At 39.1% G+C, this 20,713-nt stretch overlaps 1 protein-coding gene and 1 non-coding gene across 4 annotated transcripts; one reads left to right on the forward strand and one right to left on the reverse strand.

The window, feature by feature from the left end:
• Positions 1 to 1,197: 1,197 nt before the first annotated feature.
• Positions 1,198 to 14,037, forward strand: COX18 (cytochrome c oxidase assembly factor COX18). 3 transcript variants are annotated; one of them, XM_081812296.1, is made up of 6 exons: positions 1,198 to 1,721; positions 2,886 to 2,986; positions 5,117 to 5,280; positions 6,785 to 6,909; positions 9,045 to 9,113; positions 11,718 to 14,037. In XM_081812296.1, exons 1-6 carry the CDS (start codon positions 1,380 to 1,382, stop codon positions 11,889 to 11,891), a joined length of 975 nt encoding a protein of 324 aa, XP_081668422.1. In that variant the 5' UTR covers positions 1,198 to 1,379; the 3' UTR covers positions 11,892 to 14,037. The 3 variants fall into 3 exon arrangements, with proteins under 3 accessions (XP_081668422.1, XP_006729866.1, XP_006729867.1); XM_006729803.3 differs by having other exon boundaries at positions 1,199 to 1,721; positions 9,006 to 9,113; XM_006729804.3 differs by having other exon boundaries at positions 1,199 to 1,721; positions 6,788 to 6,909; positions 9,006 to 9,113.
• On the reverse strand, positions 4,121 to 4,261 carry LOC115939721 (U4 spliceosomal RNA). Its single transcript, XR_004074488.1, has one exon. It is a non-coding gene; the product is annotated as a U4 spliceosomal RNA (small nuclear RNA).
• Positions 14,038 to 20,713: the final 6,676 nt, after the last annotated feature.

A 20,713-nucleotide genomic window follows, 5' to 3' on the forward strand; every position in this document is an offset into this window, starting at 1 on the left:
TAAAGATTTATTCATTTATTTGAAAGAGAGAATGTGAGTTGGGGGAGGAGCAAAGGGAGAAGGAAAGAGAATCCTCAAGCAGACTCCCCACTGAGCACGGAGCCTAAGCGGGGGCTCCATCCCAGGACCTCCACCGGATCCGCTGTGAGCCACACAGGCGCCCTGGTTGCTTTTTTTTTAACTTAAATGCACAGGGAGATAGATTTGTACGTTTTTTCTTTTAAAAAGGAACAGCTGTGTATAGCGTAAATTGGGATTTGTGTGTTTGAACACATTTCAAAATTCGTGTAGGTGCGTAATGAAACAAGAACCATAGCTGCAATTTAGCATTATCCCAACATTTGCCGGAGGCTTGTTTTAACCAGCATTTTATTCCGCACAACACAATTTGGGCTCTAGGTTTAGGGCTGACCCTTACGTAATTAAACTCCTTCACTCCATTCCAGTTTGTATACTGTTGCCAGGAACACAGAAGTCAAAACTAGTCCGTATAGATTTGGCGTATTCTTTTTAAGCCGAAGACGCTTAATGTTACTGTTCAGGCTCTTGAACCTTTATATAGGATACATGTAATCTCTAGTGAAGAATTGACCTCCCTACCAGTGATAACGCCTCAAGTAAGAAGATGGTATAGTACCCTGGAGTTTTGCTCTTTATATTGGAAGATGAAACACTGAAGGACACTCAGTTTGCAGTTGGGTTTAAAAATGTTAACTGAACAGATGAGCCAATTAAATCTTTATACCACAGATTGAACTATGCCTACTGCATAATGGATGCTCATTAAAACTCCGGTCAGCCAGAAACGCATGCCTTTCTCCAACCTGGCAGTTCAGCAACGTGTTGATTCTTTGGCAGTGTAATCCATTTCAGTCTCCAGCAGAAGCAATCCGATTGCACGTAAAGAGGTGGGGGACTACCTTCTGGTCACAAAAACCACCTACCCAGTTTAATCCACTACAAATCAAACGACTAGTTTGAAGTAGAGGAATGCAAAGGCACACGCTTAAGACCGACTTAAAAAGGCGAGAGCTTCTAGAGACCGCCCAGTCGGGTGCGAGGCAGCAAGTCCCGCCCCTAGCTCTGCAATTCTGGCCCGGCCTCTGAGGAGCTCCAGGCCCGCAGCGGGGAAGTTTTGTGTCTGCGCTGTAGGCCTGCCCAGTGCCGCGTGGGAAAGGCGGGACTCGCCTACCAACTGCGTCATCGCCAGTGCGACGCCAGACATCACTGCCTTGACTGGGAAGGTCAATAGTGCCTGAGGGAAGGCGCGCGCCGATTTTTCGCCTGGGGTTACGGGCGCGTGCGCGTGGCTTCCCTGGCAGAGCGGAGCCCGACAGTAATCTGTGAGGTCCGTGGTTTGGCTCAGCCCTGGCGCAGACATGCTGTGCCGGCTGGGCGGTAGGTGGCTGAGGCCGCTGCCTGTACTGCAGCATAGGGCCCGGGACCGGCCGCTTGCGCCAACCTCAACGGGCGGCGTTAAGCACTCTGCTCTGCCGGTGTGGGCGGTGGCGTCAGTCTCTGCAGTTGGCTCCGGCGGCCCTGGCAGCTGGTACGAGGCCCTGGCCACGTCGGCGCCGGTGCATGGCACGGAGGAGGTACTACTCGGCGTGCACACCGCCACAGGTCTGCCCTGGTGGGCCTGCATCGGTCTCACCACCGTGGCCCTCCGCGGCGCCGTCACGCTACCCCTGGCCGCCTACCAACACTACATTCTGGCCAAGGTGAGGGGCACCAGCACCCTGCGCATCCGCTTTGGCGGTGAGGTGTGGTAGACGTCTACCGGGGGCTAAAATCGCCGGGTGCTTCTGGAGTGCTTAGTGTAAATCATCGTGACCACTTTCTTGCTAAGAAATTTAACTAGCACTGGATATGTGAATTAAGAGATGTTTGGTGACACATGTACTTGTCATTTCGTTTACCCTACTGGGTTTGTGCTCAAAGCCCAAGTGGTTACTAAGCTTGCTATTAGAGAATGAGAGAAATAAAGGAAGCGGTAGCAGAGTTGTTGTATGGAGAAACCTGTAAAATTGCTGTCTTAAAGACTGTAACAGTCTGTACGTCTGCAGCATCTTTTGTCCCCAAGTATTCCAATTCATCTTTCTTACTAGAAAAAAACTGCTGAGCTAGCCATTTGCAAACTTGATTTGCTTATTCAGGCTGTACCACCTACAACTCTGGAAAGTCGCAGCCACTTGGACTTCAGTGCTTCTATATCTTCTGTGGAATCGGTATAGTAATACCGTCCAGGCCTACTTCACAATGTTAAGAGATCAAATCAGATAATATGGGTTAAAATATTATTCAAATGTGAGACTTCAAAAATAATGGTTTCCATGTTTTCAGATTATTATAGGGGATGCGGGACCCAGAAACAAAGGGAATCATCAGCACCATTAAGGCAGTGAGGTACTTTACAGAAAGAATTCCCACAGAGCAGAAATAAATGCAAACTTTTTGTGACTCTGTGGCTGTCACAGAGCATATTAAAAACTTAATTAATAATAGACTTCTGTTTTTTCAGTTACCATTACTCAGAAGTCCAAGGATGAAACACTAAAGTATAGGGTTCAGTTCTTATTTAATCCTATAAGAATTCTGTGAAGTAGGTGCTATTAAACATTTTATATATGAGGGAACAGGGTTTTAGAACTTAAGTAACTTGCCCAGGATCACATAGCTAAGAGTATAAGCTGGAATTCGAATTTGGTTGTAACTGAAGATATCTTAAGCAAATTTAACACCTTATCCTTAGACTTAAATTTTTTTGAGATGATCAGTAAACCACATTTTTCAGTGAGTTAGAAGAGTAGAGGGTAAAATTATGAGTGGTTATGAATAAAGATCCTTTATGTGCTCGTAACAAATTCTACTTTTTCTTTAGCTAGGTGGAAAATTTACAGCCAGAAATAAAAAACATTGCAAGGCATCTTAACCAAGAAGTTGCAGTTCGTGCAAATCAGTTGAGATGGTCCAAAAGAGTTGCCAGGTAAGCTAATTCTATGAATATAGACTATATATATATATATATATATATATATATGAATGAATATATACTGCAAAAGTGATTATATTAATTATAGGTTTGGGTGTTCTATAGCTTTAGCAGCAAAGTAGTCCTTCCACTCCTTAATATTTTAATAAGTTTGTGTGGTACGAGTTTTTGTATAGTGAAAGCAAGAAATGGAGAAACAGAGCAAGTTCCTTCTTGAGGGACTCCAGCCTCCTGAAAAAAGACCTGTAATCAAATAATGACTAAATTAAGTACTATAAAAAAGGTTATGTACAAGGAGTTCAGTCATAGTGGAAAGTCAGGGAAGGCTTCATGGATGAAGATACTGTGCCACTCTGTTGGGATTTTAGTCAGTAAATGATACAGATTATTTACACACTTGACCATTTTGGAAAGAAGGGTACAGCAGCCCATAAGAAAGGGGAGGTAGAAAATGTGAATGCTCTGGTAGAAGAAAGTAGATAGCCAAGGTGCTGTCTGTCCACTGTGGTTACCCTGTGTAGTTGTCTGTCTGGGCTCTTCGAAAGCCCTTAGAAGGTGCTTGACCATGCATGCTGCAGTTCTGTGTCTGTAGTCATCCATTGGGAACGTCTAAGTCCTCCTGCTTCAATCAGCCTAAGTTAGTACTTAGTCAAATTATAATCCTTACCAGGCTGTGACTAAGTGTTCACCGGTTCACAGCAATGAGAAAAATAAGGGCTTTATATTATGTATATATAATGTATATGTAGTTATTGTATATTTTTACCTATATGTGTATAAATGTGCCAACTCTCTTCAATATGAAATTGCTTTTCTCTTTAATGTTAAAAAGATCTGACATTTTAAAAAATCATTATGGTAGCTTAATATCTTTACTTAATAAAATAAAAGTTGACAAACTTAACAGTTTTGAAGTTTTACTGATCAGAGAAATCTAAGAGTGACAGCTCCAGGCCAAAAGAACAGATTAGTAAGCTGCTCATCTGAATTATAAATGCAGTCCAGACACGACTGGTACCTTGTTTATGCAGCATTGGCAGGATGATTGTCCAGACACATCCTTGCACAGATAGATGACTTCCTAGGAAGACACATCTAAGAGTTTCTTGGATTTTCAATGGAACTGAGTCTTGTAGGGTTAAAGAGAGTTTGTCAGGTGGACAGCCAGGTAAGTGGACTGTCCACACAGATGACTTAATGACTTCCAATTAGCAACAATCGCGCCTCGGATAAACCTCATTGGCTACGATACTGCCACTGCGCAAAGCTTGACTTAATGACTTCCAAAAGCATGCTGATTTAGAAGTCTGATTTATTGGGTAGCCTGTGCGTGTAGGCACCAAATATACAGGTGTCTGTAGAAGAGTAACAAGAGATAAAGTTGGAAGAGTAGGCAGACTCTAAATTATAAAGCCTGGAATGTCTGTGTACTGTCTTAGTGCAATAATACACTATAATTCTATTGGCTTCAAGTCCCTTGGATGTCTACATTGTAAAAGACATGCTACAGGAGATTTAAAGATGAGTAAGATCCAACACTTGATCTTCAAGGGGCCTACGGAAAGTGGGACTTAAGACGAGAACGGGAATAACGAATAAGGTTAACAGAGAAGCAGATTAAGAAAATCTTCATAAAAGAGTTGACTGAAGGATGTAAACCATTTTGATAGGTCAAGAGCATACATATTACAAAACCACATTGCTACAAAAAGTATATTCAGGGATCAAGTAATTGAGCTTGGCTGGAATGGAGGGATTTGAGTTAAATGTGCTTTCACCTCTAGAATTTTTGATACAAACTGTAGTTATACCATGCCAGTAGTAAAATTTCGCTTTTTAAAACCTAATTAGCCAAAGACCACCAGAGCCAAAGCTCGTAGTTTGATAATGTCAGATTTATCAAATTGCTATGTAATTTGTGTACATGCTAGAGAATTTTCAGTAAAAGACTTTTTTGCCTTTTGTAAGGCAACCCTTTAGTAAAATCTATGACAACTAAAAATCCGACACAAAATTTTAGCTAATAACCACAACATGGGTGTGTTTGTGCTACAGGTATGAAGCACTATTAATAGTCAAATGATATTTTCTCCTTTCCCTTTTTCCCCCCTTCCCTCAAACTAGGCTCACTTATCTAAAGAATATGCGGAGGCTTGTTTCAGAGCTGTATGTTCGGGATAACTGCCACCCTTTCAAAGCCACTGTTTTGGTCTGGATTCAGTTTCCCATGTGGATCTTCATGTCTGTTGCTCTCCGGAATTTTAGCACAGGGGCAACACATTCAGAAGGTAGTTATTATAGAAGTCTGTTTCCCCCAAATAAGTTATCTAACATTGTCTTTGTACTCTAAAGAAAAAAAAAAGGCAAAAAAAAAAAAAAATCCCTATGCTTTTCATAATTAGAATGTTTTTACCATCTTTCTTACAAGAGTATAGATTTTAAAATATTAAGTGTAAGCAAACTAGCCGTGTTGAGAAAACATGAATGTAAGAAGGACAACAGTAATACAGTTGACCCTTGAACAACACAGGTTTGAACTGGGCAGGTCCACTTACAGGTATATTTTTTACAGTCCCACACTATAAACGTATTTTCTCTTCATTATGATTTTTTTTTTAATTTGGGGGGGCAGAAGGATAGGGAAAGACAGAATCTCAAGCGGACTCCCCGCTGAGCGCAGAGCCCCACCCAGGGCTGGATGAGCCCCATCCAGGGCTGGATCTCACAACCCTGAGATCATGACTTGAGCCAAAATCAGGAGTCAAACACTTAACCGACTGAGCCACCCAGGTGCCTCTCATTATGATTTTCTTAATAACATTTACTTTTCTTTAGCTTTCTTGTAAGAATACAGTATATGATACTTACAGCATATAAATGCTGTTGATGAGGCTTCCAGACAACAATAGGCTTTCTGTAGTTCTTGGAGAGTCAAAAGTTATGCAGAGGTTTTTTTTTAAGATTTTATTTTTAAGGGGCGCCTGGGTGGCTCATTAAGTCATTAAGCATCCCTTCAGCTCAGGTCATGATCCCAGGGTCCTGGGATCAAGCCCCGCATCGGGCTCCCTGCTCTACCAGAAGCCTGCTTCTCCCTCTCCCACTCCCCCTGCTTGTGTTCCCTCTCACTGTGTCTCTCTCTGTCAAAAAAATAAAATCTTAAAAAAAAAAAAAGATTTTATTTTTAAGTAATCTCATACCCAATGTGGGGCTTGGACTCACAACCTTGAGATCAAGAGTCACCCACTTTACCACTGAGCCAGCCATGCGCCCCGTACACAGATTTTCAACTGCTCAGAGGGTCTGCACCCTTAAGCCCTGAGTTGTTTAACGGTCAATTATACTTCTTCACGTAAGTCATAATAAAATTCGTGTTACAATTCCATGATTCAGTTTCCTGGCCAAGAATTTTTTCCATTTATAAAATTAAGGGACCAGAAAAGCATTCACAGTTATAAATGTAAACATTTATTAAGAAACTATAAACTAAAGCATTTGCTCAAAGGCATTTCCAACCAGAAAATATCTGAACAGACTTGAAAGAAAGTAGCCTATGGACAAATAGTTATATAAATATAAGTTTGAAAAGAGTACTGCTATGTATCTTTATGCTCCTACATCTGTTTGCTACAGAGAGCTTCTTCTTTCTCAGTACAGGAAGACTAATTTATGTTGTGGATTGAAAGTGAATAAAACCAATGCAAGTCTTTAGTGTGAAGGACACCTTATTTGATTTAGACTACTAATGTGTTGTATGTTTCCTTCTGCTATGTTTTATTTATAAAACTGTCTTAGCAGGTTTTTCTGTTCAGGAACAGTTAGCTACTGATGGAATCCTGTGGTTTCCTGACCTCACTGCACTGGATTCTACTTGGATTCTGCCTATCTCCGTTGGTATCATCAATTTATTAATAGTGGAGGTCAGTGGTTTTAAATGAGATTTGTTTGCCATTTAAATTATTGGGATTTTTGTTGCTGTTCCAACATCAAATATAAATGTGTTTGAGTTGGTAGTGATATTCTAGCTTTGAGCCATAATTGAGATTCCTTGGTTTCTGGTCATAGATCAGCTGTTGGCAAGTCTTAGGCCAGTTCCTTAACCTCTCTGGGGGCCAGAATGCTCATAATTAAAATGGAAGAGCTGAATTAGAACACTTCTAAAGTCTCTTTCAGCTTTACAGTTATATGAATCTAATACACACAATTTTGTGATTTGTTTTTGGTAAAGACAGTAATTAAAATGGTTAATCAGTCTGGTTTTATTCTCACATTAGATTGGTATTTTGTGTATATGTTTAAAATGTAAATTTGCAAGTAGGAAACATAGTATCTGACTTTTTTTTTTTTTTTTTTTTTAGCTGTATGACCCTAGAAAAGTCAGTACTTTATGTGATGGAGTAGAAAAACACATACATATAAAACATGATCTGTCAACTATGTCTTACCATTATCCCATGCTGTGTTACTCAACAGTTTAGGGGAAGCAAGCCTTTAATTGTATAAGGAGCTATTCTCAGTTGAGTAGAACATAGACTCTTTGAACTAGAAGAAACCTTAGAAAAGATCCTTAGAACCTCATCTCAGAGACCCATCACTGGTCTCTGTTTCAGAAATCGAATACACCCCTTATTTATTTATTTATTTTTTAAAGATTTTCTTTATTTATTTGAGAGAGAGAGAGAGAGAGCACAAGCAGGGGGAGCGGCAGAGTGAGAGGGAGAAGCAGACCCCGACGTGGGGCTCCATCCCAGGACTCCGGGATCACGACCTGAGCCAAAGGCAGATGCTTAACTGACTGAGCCACCCAGGTGCCTCAAACCCTTTATTTTTTCAAATGAGAAGAATGAAGATGATACTCTAATGTTTTGGGTTAGGGTTTCTTGAGAAAAGACTCCATGTGTAGTCTTAAGTGTGTTTCCCTAAGGTCACCTAGCACCATTGAATGTGGTTGGTACTTAGTGAATATTTGTTAGAATGAAGAAAATGATCAACACAAGGTCACAGTGAATTAATGTCAGTCTTCTAGTCTTTCCTTTTACCAACTAACAACCCAGTATACGTAAGTTTAATAAAAACTTATTCTTGGGACGCCTGGGTGACTCAGTCGGTTCAGCATCTGCCTTTGGCTCAGGTCATGATCCCAAGGTCCAGGGATCGAGTCCTGCATCCGGCTCCTTGCTCGGTGGGGAGTCTGCTTCTCCCTCTGCTTGCCACTCCCCCTGCTTGTGTGAGTGCTTGCTGTCTGTCTCTCTCTCTCTCTCTGACAAGTAAATAAATAAAATATTTTTTAAAAAAAACTTATTCTTACACAATATACACCATGTGCCAGGCACTATTTTAAACAATTTATGTGAGTTAACTCATTTAATTCTTAGAATAATCCTGTGATATAGATACTAATATTATCCCCATATTAAGGTAGAGAAAGCGAGACACAGAAAGGTTAAGTAACTTACACAAAATCACATAACTATTAAATGCAGGGCTGCCATGTGAATCTAGGTAGTTTGGATCTGGAGTCTGTGCTCAAAATCATTTCATTATTCTATCTCTTAAATAAGTTATTTATAAGTCATAACTGCTTTTCCTAGCCTGGTTCTTCCCCTTATTCCATATAGCCAGATCACAAACCTTTGAGATTCCTATTACGATCCTTCTTTATGCCAGCCACTGTGTTTAAGTACCAAAACAAGGGTAACGATTCATACATAGCACCTATCTTGAAAGGACTTTCAGTCTTACAATCTTTAAAAAACATTGACTTGTAAAAATTATGCTCTTTAATATAGCTGAATCCCCTTTATTGCTATTGATTAAAGCTCCATTTAATAATTCTGCATAATTATTAAATTTTTCAGAAACATAGATCGTCAACTCTACATTTATCAATGTTTTAATTTTTTTGCTTCTATTAAAATATAGGTGGAGGCCAGTCAAAAACAAATTGTATTTTAAAGCTTGTCTGATTTAATATGCTCAATAATTATTGTGTGTATTTATTATTCTACCCTCTCAGATTTTTGCTCTGCAAAAAATTGGAATGTCTCGTTTTCAGACATATATTACATACTTTGTTCGTGCGGTATCAGTGTTGATGATTCCAGTTGCTGCAACCATACCTTCAGTGAGTAAGCACCCACATTGTGTGTAGCATGTGCTAAATCCTCTCTGTACTTAGACTGGCTAGGATTCTGTGTCTTCTGTTGAGCTTCCTTTGACTGCTAAGTCCCTTATTGGTTTCCGAGTTTCTGTAGTAATTAATATCACCAAGTGACACTTCATATTTTTTGGGATTAGTTAATCTTCCTTTGTGTGAATGTGAGTTAACTCTCAAACTCCTTTTTCTTTCTTTCTTTTTTTTTAAATCTTGCACAGTGCTTTAAACAGTATTTGTTCTGTTTGATTAGTTGAAATACTGAATTCCTTCTGTCTGCATAGACAAACTTTGTGCCAAGTCCATATGGGTTCATATGTGATATTATTTAACCTCAGCAATTCAGTGAGGTAGGTACACCTGCCCCCATTTATATGTCAATACACTTTGATAGAAATAGAAAAAAAATAGTTACGTTTGCAGTTATTTCACATTTTTAGCCTTTTGCTTATTTCCCAATGATACTTAGTGCAAAGAGGGCAAAAGCTGTCTTAGGTATTATCTCTCTCTGCTCAGGGCCAACACATTGACCATGAAGTAGAATTCATTTACTGGGGATAGATAGGGTTCATTAGCATATATCAAAGTACTTCATTGTCTTAGGAATCTGAAACAGTGCATTTTCAGCATCAAAAATGTATTTTTTAAAGCTGTCTCTTGGTCTAATACTGTCACTAATCCTGTGTAAAATAAGTCAGTTTCCACATTTCTGAAGTAGACCTCATAATGTCTGTGAGAACTAATAAAGTAGCATCAAGTGCTTATTATAGTACTTTTCATGTGAAAATAGAACAGTACAGATTCACTGCATTTCTGGGGAGAAATAATACCAGTTTATATATTATCAGGAAACTCCCTGATCAAATGAAATAGGAGCAGTGAATTTTCAGTGAGGGATTGGGTTTAAAGTGAATAACAGAGATCTCAAAAGCAGTGTCTTAAATACCCAAGTTTATTCTCTCAAATATAGGAAATTCCGAGTTAGGCAGTTTAGTGTAGAGCTGATGTGGCAGCTCCATGAAGATACATGAGGAACGCAGCCTGCTTCTCTCATTATGTTCCACCATCCACTGCCTGTAATTTCTATCCTTAAGGCCACAGTATGGTCATGATGGCTGCTGGAACTTACCTTGCAGGAATGGTAAAAGGGTGCTTCAAGGCTCCCTTTAAGGAGCCTTGACAGATGTCACACCAAACACTTGTGCTAACATCCTAGTTATTTGGGCGACACTTGGTTGCAGAAGAGACTGGGAATTAGTCCTTTTTTTTTTTTTTTTCCTGATGGCAGTATACCCAGATTAAAATGAGAATTTTACTACTAAGGAAGAAGAATTATTCTTAGGCAGTTCATAGTCTACCATAGTTGGTTTCAGAGTACTTTTTTCATACTGGATAGGTCAAATGATGATGATGGCTAATAATCAATATTGACTTTGTGCCAGGCACTGTTTTAAAAGGTTTACATGTATTAGCTCATATAATTCATCCAGTGTGCACTGAAGTAGGTGCTATTACAGTCTCCACTTTAGTGATGAGGAAACAGACACAGAGAGGGTAAGTAGCTTATCCAAGGTCACTCATCCATTAAGCGACATGTAATATCACTTAAGTATCTAAGACCCATCCAGGCAGTTTAGCTCCTGCCCGTAACTACTATGCTAATCTGCTCTGAGGATGTGGTACTTTCTGCCCCGAAAAATTTGCTTTGGAACAAATCCAAGTGCTTAATATAGGCCACCTACTGTGCTTACCAGTCTGTGTGAGTTATCTCCCTTTTTCCTCACAGCAGCCTTCTGAGGCAGATGTAGTTCAGTCCCCATTTTATAGATGAGGAGACTGAAACAGAAGGAAAATAACTTCCCTGCAGTCAAATAAATGGAATTCACATTCAGGCAGTTCAGCTCCAGGGCCTGGACTCAACCACCACAGGCTCATGCCTCTGGGGCCTGATCACATTCTGATGCCAAAGAAAAGTTTGCAACTCCCAACTGTGGGAATATTTCAAAAGGCTATAGAACTTAGTCAACCTAAATAAATCACTCTGAATGGAAGTACAAAAGAAAGTTGAAGATAATGCTGAGACTGTTCATCTCTGAAAAAGGCAAAGATAATTCATTCCTAAGAAACCAGTTACTGGGAAAATTTGGGGTGATAGATCACTATGTAGAGGAAAACGGGGTCTAGGGAGCCTAAATGGCTGTGCCCCCAGTACCCTACCTCCAGTATAGCAGCTTGTCAGGCCTCTTGATGGGGAAAAAGGGTGCTTACTTGCCAGAGAGGGGAGGGGAGATCTCTCTTGAGCCTCTGCCTGGGCGCTGCTCTCTGTCATCCACTTGCTGTCATGAATACCTCTCCTCTTGGCTTTCTTTTCACTTTTTAGTCCTTTTAGCCTTCTTTCTTACCTAGTAGAATCGTCACAGGTATCAGATAGCTGCCACAGGTCTTGTTCAGTCCCTGTCCACGGTTGCTTCCCCACGTTGTCATTTTCTCTTGTACTGCCTACCCGTCTCTGGACGTCAGTGTCCTTGGAGAGTTGAGAAGTACTAACATTCATGTCCTTTCTTCTCTTTCTAGTCGATTGTGCTCTACTGGTTGTGCTCCAGCCTCATGGGCCTTTCACAGAACTTGCTGCTGCGCTCTCCTAGGTTTCGTCAACTTTGCCGAATACCGTTGACCAAGTCAGATTCAGGCACTCCTTATAAGGACCTCTTTGCTGCCTTTTACGCCAAGTTCATTTCGAAAAAATGACATGCTTTCCATTAATTTTGAAACAATTGCCAGTGTCATTATCACAATATATTTAGGTTTAGAAATTCAGATTTGATTTAATTTGTCTTTAAAACCATGAACTGTGTAAAGTACTATGGGTTAAGATATAATCCAAATATATTTGACAATACTTAAAATCCTTTAAGTGCTAGAAATATATGTTTAATTGTATCTTAAAAATACAAAAGTAGATCAAAGTGCCTGGTTCTGCTTATAAAATTACAACTTGGTAGAGGTGCCAGAACTTTGGAAAAAAGGATTAGATACTGAATGATGTCGAATTATACTGACCAATCTCATACATTAAAGTTTTTTAAAGAGAATACAGTGAGGTGATTCTTAAAATTTTGGAGGTGTGGAGGATCATAGACCCGTTTGCACGTCTGCTAAGGCTATGGTTTTCTTTTCAGAAAAATCCTGGGACTCAGAACATGGGGGCCTTGGTTGATGAGCCTCCCTTCCCATGCCCCGAGGCTTTCTGGTAATTCCTGGTTGAGAAATCTTATTCTAATGGAACACACAATGATGATGAGTTAATGTGTAACTTTTAAAAAATGGACTTGAGATACATGCAGTAGAGTAATCCTTAAAGAAAGTACCTAATATGGTAGGTGATACTGCCTTTCAGCCCTGCTCTGAAAGAATACAAGAAGGGTACATTCCTTTTTCTGTATCTTAAGACTGAAAAAAAAAAAAAGACTGGACTAGAGTATAGCACTAAGTACTGATAGAGCCCAAAGTGGAAAATCTTAAGCATTAAGTTTGTTTTAGTCAAAGGAAGAAAAACTGAAGGGCAGCTATCTGTTATGGAGGTGATTTTATAAACTTCTTTATTTGGAAGGATTAAGTATTCTAATGGGTTTAGACTATGGTAGATGGAAAAACTAACAGGTAATACAAATTGTGGATCCAGTTTTTTGTTTGTTTGATTTGAAAGGATGATAAAACTAATTGTGGTTGGGATATTTATGTCATTTGAAAAGATTATAAATTACAAGTTTTCATTGAGTTGGAATATGAAGCTCATTTTTGAGAGGCCCTGTATCCCATCTCTTGTTTTACAATAAAGAAAAAACTAAAGCAGAATTAGTCATTTTTTGAATAATGTCTATTAAATCTTAGCCATTTTGGTTGTCATCTCACCGGGTATTTAAAGGTAGCTGTTGGGACCTGGTTCTCTTTTCCTGACTTCCCAGTCCTGGTCCGTGACTGCCCTATTGAGGTAACTATCTTTCTAATCACAGTGAAGGAATTGAAGCCTCCATACGGTAAATCCTCATTATTCTCAGACTTTGTATTTGCCAATTTGCCTACATGCTAAAATTTATTTGTAACCCCCAAATCAGTACAGGACTTTTGATGTCATTCTTGGACAAACATGGAGTGCCAAAAAATTTGAGTCATTCGAGGTATGTGTTCCCAGATAGGTCAAACAGGGCAACACTGTGGCTTGTTTCAGCTGTCAGACTGTATAATAACCAAGTATCCTTTTCATGGTCTAGTGCCATGTTTTTTCTCATTCAAGGGCTTTTTGTTGGTGATTTTGCTATTTAAAATGGCCTCCACGTGTTGTCATGCTGAAGTGCTGTCTAGTTTACCTAGGCACAAGAATCCTGTGGTGTTCTTTAAGGAGAAAGTAATACCTAAATAAACTTCATTCAGGCATGAATTACGATGCTGTTGGCCATGAGTTTACCATTAATGAATCAACAATATATTGTATTGATGGGTTGACAAAAATGTGACAAGAGGCTCACAGAAATGTACCCCTGTAAATTCTCTAGGAGCAATGGTTTAGTGTTGACTAATTCAGAGTTTGTGGTAATTTTATAGAATATAACTACCCCAGATAACAAGAATTGACCTTTCGGAACATGTACAATCAGGGAAGGAAAGGCAGAAATGTGTGTGCTGGTTGTATTACACAAAAAGAGGAAAGAGAATTTGAGAAAAATTTTGGCTATCTCGAACAAGTTGTCTCGCCACGTGTATCATTGGATACTGCTTCATGTATTTTTCTCATAATGGGATGAAGGAAATCAGCCCTCTTCCCCCCATTTTACTCAAAGAAGTTTGTCACTTTCTGAAAGTAAGAAATAAAGGAATGCTGTGACTCCCTTCTCCAGTAGGTGAATCTTCTTTCCATGAGCATGCTTTACCTTGTTTACTTGGATTCCCCTCGATTTCTAAATGTACATTTAACATCTTTTTTCAAGGGATAGTTTACCTTGTTTCCTATTGCTTTCCTGTTTTCAGACATTTTGAATTGCTTTGAAAATGTATGTAAATTTATTTGAAAATACAAGGTCCGGGCGCCTGGGTGGCTCAGTTGGTTAAGCGACTGCCTTCAGCTCAGGTCATGATCCTGGAGTCCCGGGATCGAGTCCCGCATCGGGCTCCCTGCTCAGCAGGGAGTCTGCTTCTCCCTCTGACCCTCCCCCCCTCTCATGTGCTCTCTCTCTCTCTCTCAAATAAATAAATAAAATCTTTAAAAAAAAAAAAAAAAGAAAATACAAGGTCCTTCCTCCCATATCTCAAAATAATTTCTGGTAGAGCTGAAGGTGGCTGGGATCTTAGAAAATACTCATGAATAAAGAAAACTGATACATTATGAACTGAGGTGAATTAGTCACCTGACTTCAAGCTGGTAAATATTCCTCTCATTTCTTTCTCCAGGCAGATTTTTTAGTAAATAGCAAGTCATGGTTCAGAAATCCCAAGTCTGTGGTCTTTGATCTTATTTCCCCAGCAGTTTGTCATAGTCAGGAGCACTTCCAGAGCCTAAGATTAGGGGAGGTGGGTACTGGATGGGAACAAGAGGACACACACTGTAAAGATCCCTTGACAACTTCCTGCTGGATGCTTCTCCCTCCTCTGCTGCTGAGGGACTGGCAGAGCTCTGTCTTGGACCCTACAGAGTTCAGGAAATCTTTTTTGGTTTTTTTTCAGATGGAGACCATAGTCTATTTGTCTGTGACACCCTTCCTCCTCTCTTGAAAGGGAGTATTTTTTTTTTCTTTCCTCCAGGTGGGCCTTATTTTTGTCTCTAGGCCAGATTCACTTTTTTATCAGTGTGTCTCAGCCCAAGAGTTAGGAAAGGAAACTCCCTCCTGGATCAATTTATATTCTACCATGATCCTAGTGCTCAAACATATGTTAGGAGATGGAGCTGGCATAACCAAACAACCCAAGTTTTCCCTGGAAGCATTGTAAGAGAAAACCTGAAGAGTCCTATCTGGGCCAGATGTCATAGGTGGGAAGATGTAAAAGCAAAATCCTTGATTGCCACCTTCACAGATAACGCAGGAGAGGTTTCCAAACCTCTTGGAGAGCAAGCCTTGCTAAGGTACCTTTAGAAGTACTCAAGAACTAAAAACCAAACCTTCACGTCTCAGAAGAGGTACAGCCAGTTCTCCTAGACCATAGTGGGGAAATTGTTTCTGGGGAAAAGTGGAAAAAATGAGGGCCCAAATGAGCCTCCATAATTTCTCTATTTTCCACCTATGCTTAATTCATCCACATGTCTTCATAGGTTCCTCCTCTGAGGAGTCCAGGAATATTTATCTATCTATCTATCTATCTATCTATCTCTCTATTTTTGAGAATCACCTTTTAAATTGCTTCAATACCACATTAAGCTCCAAAAGCAGTAGGAACTCAGGTCTTAGAAACAAAGAATGCTGTTTTTCCCCTGGGTGATAAGTGAAGTTACCACAGAATGCAAAATTTAAGATTTCAGGTAATGACCTATGAATCCATGCAAGAATTTAGGTTCCTGTCTTAAAGCTAAATATGCAAATGTGACATAAAACATGAGACTAGTTACAATAGGCCATCATTATTGATGCTCTCTTCTTTTATGAGCTGATTCTACCAGGACACAGATTATCTGGAAATTATAGGAATCCATAGAAAGTTTTCCATTTGAACCTTATGAATATAGTTTAAAGTTGTAATAATGGATATTTTTCTAATTATTGTTTTCCTTATATTTTTAAATACCGAATTTCATGGAATCAATATTAGCTTTGGGACATTTGAATTTGTGAAGTAATAAAACCATAGATATTTCTGAAATTTTAGATTTCTGTACTGTGTTTCAACAAGTAAAATAAGAATTTATATTCATATATGTTTTTAATGTATTCATACATACGAATTTTCATCCATGAACATTTCAAGCAAAACCTAAAGACTGAATTTACATGTATTCTTTTTTTTTTTTAAGATTTTATTTATTTATTTGATAGAGACACAGCGAGAGAGGGAACACAAGCAGGGGGAGTGGGAGAGGGAGAAGCAGGCCTCCCACTGAGCGGGGAGCCCGACGCAGGGCTCGATCCTAGGACCCTGGGATCATGACCTGAGCCGAAAGCAGACGCTTAACGACTGAGCCACCCAGGTGCCCTGAATTTACATGTATTCTTTGTAATCATATGAAAGACAAAGATACCAGGTATAATCTAAGAAAGTGAAAAACTAGTAACTAGGGTCAAGCTAATGCTAATTGGGGGAATCCTTTATTTTATTTTATTGTTTGTCATGTTTTGTATTTTCATGATATTGGTCAAATTATTTTACGTTTGTGTAATTCTTTTATTGTTTAAGATGTTTCTGTATCCACATATTTTTTAAAATTTTAATTCCAGTATAATTAACATACAGTGTTATATTGGTTTCAGGCATACAATATAGTGATTCAACAATTCTGTTCGGGATGCCTGGGTGGCTCAGTTGGTTAAGCGTCTGCCTTTGAATCAGGTCATGATCTCAGGGTCCTGGGATTGAGTCCCACATTGGGCTCCCTGCTCAGCAGGGAGCCTGCTTCTCCCTCTGCCTACCACTCCCCCTGCTTGTGCTCTAGTTCTCTCTCTGATAAAAAAATTAAAAAAAGAAAAAAAAATTCTATCCATTTTTCAGTGCTCATCACAACAGGTGTACTCTTAATCTTTAATTGGGGGAATCCTTTTAGACCTGTAAACCGTGGTATGATAATACATAACATTAAGGTGGTATAGGGATGGATCTTAATATTACAAGATTTGTAATATGGCTTGGGAAAAGCAAATTAAATTTAAAAAGCTTGGAAGATCAGGATAGTACTTAGCAAATTTTTTAAAATAATGACTATATAAAAGTACATTGATTTTACTACTCCTAGAAATTAAATAATAGGTGAAGAATTAGCTTATTCAGCCAGAGAGAATGCATATGAATCATGTATTTATAACTGTGTAGTTCGTCATTAAAAAATGTACATAGATCACATAATTATGAAATAAGATTGTTTTGCAGATTCTGGAGACAGAGTTGTTTTGCGTGTTTTACATCATCTCAAAGTACAGTAGACCCTTCTCTGTCCTGGCTGCAGCAGACAGCCATAAAAGAAAGCCACCTTGTAAGAGCTTTGAACTAATCACACTCCTATAATGCCAAGAAACAAAGCAAACTGAAACCTCATCAGATAAGGACGGACACTGCCACAGAGAGGGAGCGATTTGGTGAACAAATTTACTTGAGGATCATTAGTGGACTGTAGTCTAAAAGCAAAAGGAATTATTAGAAAATTTTTAACTTTATTCAGTAATTGTATTCTCTTATTAATATTGCAGTGTTATTTTGGAACTTATTGTTAGGTAAAATATATAATGTCTAGTAGGTATCTTAGTTTTCTTTGGATGCTGTAACAAATTCCTTTATGCTTCTTATGCTACCAAAGGGAAGATATTATTGAATGTATTTTTTGGAGTTTTGTTTTTAAAACATTTTTAAGTGAAGCATAGTTGACATGCACATATTAGTTTCACGATATTGCAACACAGTGGAGATACAGAAGATACTTTTTTTTCAAGTTTTTCTTTTAAGATAGCTTCAGGGATTGCCCCTGAGTAAGAAACTGGCCCCACAGAGGGTCCTCTCTCCCCACAGTTCTCCACCCCCACACCCCCGCAGATATGAAGCCTAGCCTTCATATCTGTTTCACCTAAGACCTTCCACAATCTCAATTAGGAGCAATACATAAAAGCATTTTGATCCTGGTTGATTCCCATCTGTAGGAACCCCAAGGCTTGGCCAATATCACAAGAGAAAGAAAAAGTTACCAGCTGAGATATGGCAGCAAAATCCCCAGGAATCCACTAAATCAAAGTGTGTTCATACAGAGGCCTTGCCTAGTTCTTAGAACAGTAACTTTTTGCTTTGTTGTAACTTGAGCATGAGGGAGATATTGACACACTATCCCAAAGAAATAGGTGCTGAGAGAACCTTGGCCCCTAGTGTTCTACCACTGACTACCTTCTTGACCACCTTGTATTTTGGTAAGTTTTACAAAGTAGCCTTACCTTTAATTGCCTAGTCCTGTACTGCTGGTTTCATTTAATAAAATGGACTTCTGGGTGTTTGGCAACAAAAGCATTAATGGACAGACCTGAAATAAAACTAAAAGTGCTCCAAGAAAACAGTCACTGAGTTATTCTACCTAAGGTAACGAAAAGAAATTTCTATCCTTGAGAATCTCTGCTAACTCCAGAGGGCCAAGAATTTCATGAAAAAGAGGCCTCTTGGAAAGTGCCCAATTTCTATCTTTTCCATTTTGAGAAAATATCACAGGTGTGCTTCTTTCTCTTTGTATCCCTAAAAAGGCAATTTACATTTGTTTTGCCTTGGTTGGGAAGGCAGCACTGTATTTAATTTAGCTCTGATTTTTGTCTTCTGGCTAAATTGAAGCTCTCCAGGGAAACTTAAAAAATTGGATTGTGAAATATACCTAACCATATTCTTTTCATTGCAGCTGCATTTCTGCATGTTCCAACCATAGCACAAATAATTTGAGGAATTTCTTCTAATTATAACCTCAAGCTTCCTGGATCATCTTTGAGTGATGGATGCTTCTGAGGGTAAGGAGTATTAAAAATACTATGAAAGAATTTGCAGTTTCATATTCCATGCTATTTAAAATTTATCCTATGTGTTGCTACAGGTAAGAAACTCTCAAAGTTTTATTATAAAAGCTTCAGTTGTGCTTGAGTTTTCAAATACAAATGGTCTATTTTGGAGTCCAAATTAAAAACTATGGTTCCCATTTAAAATTATAGTTGCAACCAAGTATAAATTTTGAAATGAATTATTTTCTTCCTCATCCTTAACTCTCACCTATCTGATAGTTATTTTACTTAAAATACAGCTGATCCACATTATTCACAGATTCATATTTGTGGGTTCATCTACTCACTAAAAGGCATTTGTAATATCCTCATGATGCTTTTTCTGGTATTAGCAGACATGCATGCATGCTCAGAGCAGCCAAAAATACGAATGGTGGGGCGCCTGGCTGGTATGTGACTCTTGATCTCAGGGTCCTGAGTTCAAGTTCCACACTGGGTATGGAGTCTACTTGAAAAAACAACAAAAAAACCCGAACTGTCCAATGCTCACACTCAGCTGAGATCAAATGAGGTGACGTTCTGCCTTTTTGTTTCACTTCGCATACTGTAAATAAGTATCTTTCTCACGGTCTATTTAGTGCCATGTTTTCCTCATTTTTTTTTTTATTGATGATTTCTCTGTTTAAAATGGCCCCCAAACACTAAGTGTAAGAAAGGTATGGTGGTCTCACAGAGAGAATATGTATGTTCGATAAGTTTTGTTCAAGCATGAGTTATAGTGCTATTGGCCAGGAGTTCAGTGTTAATGAATCAGCGATATATATTAAATAAGATGTCTTTAAACAGAAACACACACATAGGACAAGATTATGTCTTGATTGGTTGATGAAAATGTTACGAACACAGGCTTACAGGAACCTAACCCTGTGTTTCCTTTAGGAACAACTGTATTGATGCTGGATGGGCAAGGCCCTGAGAGGGCCTCAGGCCCCTCTCCAAGAGGGTTCTTGGCTTTGCACAAAAAAGAATTCAAGAACAAGCCATTTGGAGAAAGGGACAAGGATTTATTAAATATATAAAAGTAAGAAAGGAGCTGCTTCACAGACAAAGTTGTTCTGTCCTCCCAGGTGAGGAAGAGGACACCCCCCCTTTGCCTCTAATGAAGGTTTTTTTTTTTTTAAGATTTTATTTATTTATTTGACAGAGAGATAGCGAGAGCAGGAACACAAGCAGGGGGAGTAGGAGAAGCAGGTTTCCTGTGGAGCAGGGAGCCCGATGCGGGGCTCGATCCTGGGACCCTTGGATCACGACCTGAGCTGAAGGCAGACACTTAACAACTGAACCACCCTGGTGCCCCTCTAATGAAGGGTTTTATAAGTTTTTTTAAAATTAGCTAACTGGATAGGAGGGACTTACTCTTTAACTTTGGGTTTATCACTTACATTGGGTGGTTGGTTTTTCCAGTGTCTTTGGGTTGTGGAATTACCCACAGGGAGCAATTTTAAGAATGTCCAGCTTTTATGACTTTTACTGTCAGAGGGAGTGGGGTCTTGTGGTCTTCAATGAGTTGGATCTCATGACTCTTTTTATGACCTGCTGACTTTTAGGTTAAGGGTCAGCTTAAAAACCAAAATGGCTTTACTTTGATTGACTTGCCCAAGCCTCCTTTGCCTCCTGCGTTAGTACAGTAGTCACGAATTCAGTGTTCCCAGTGGCTTTACAGAACAATACTACCATGTGTAATGAAAATTTACTATACTTCAACCTGTGTCTAGGGTATGATATTCATATGATAGTTTAAATCAGGGGTCCTCAAATTATGACACTGGGGCCAAATCCACCTCACCGCCATTTCTTGTACAGCTTAAAAGCTAAGAATGGTTTTTACATTTTTAAATACTTGAAAAAATCAAAAGA

Source organism: Leptonychotes weddellii, chromosome 2 (genome assembly GCF_054177405.1).
Source record: "Leptonychotes weddellii isolate Sample4059 chromosome 2, ASM5417740v2, whole genome shotgun sequence".
Classification (NCBI taxonomy): Eukaryota; Metazoa; Chordata; class Mammalia; order Carnivora; family Phocidae; genus Leptonychotes; species Leptonychotes weddellii.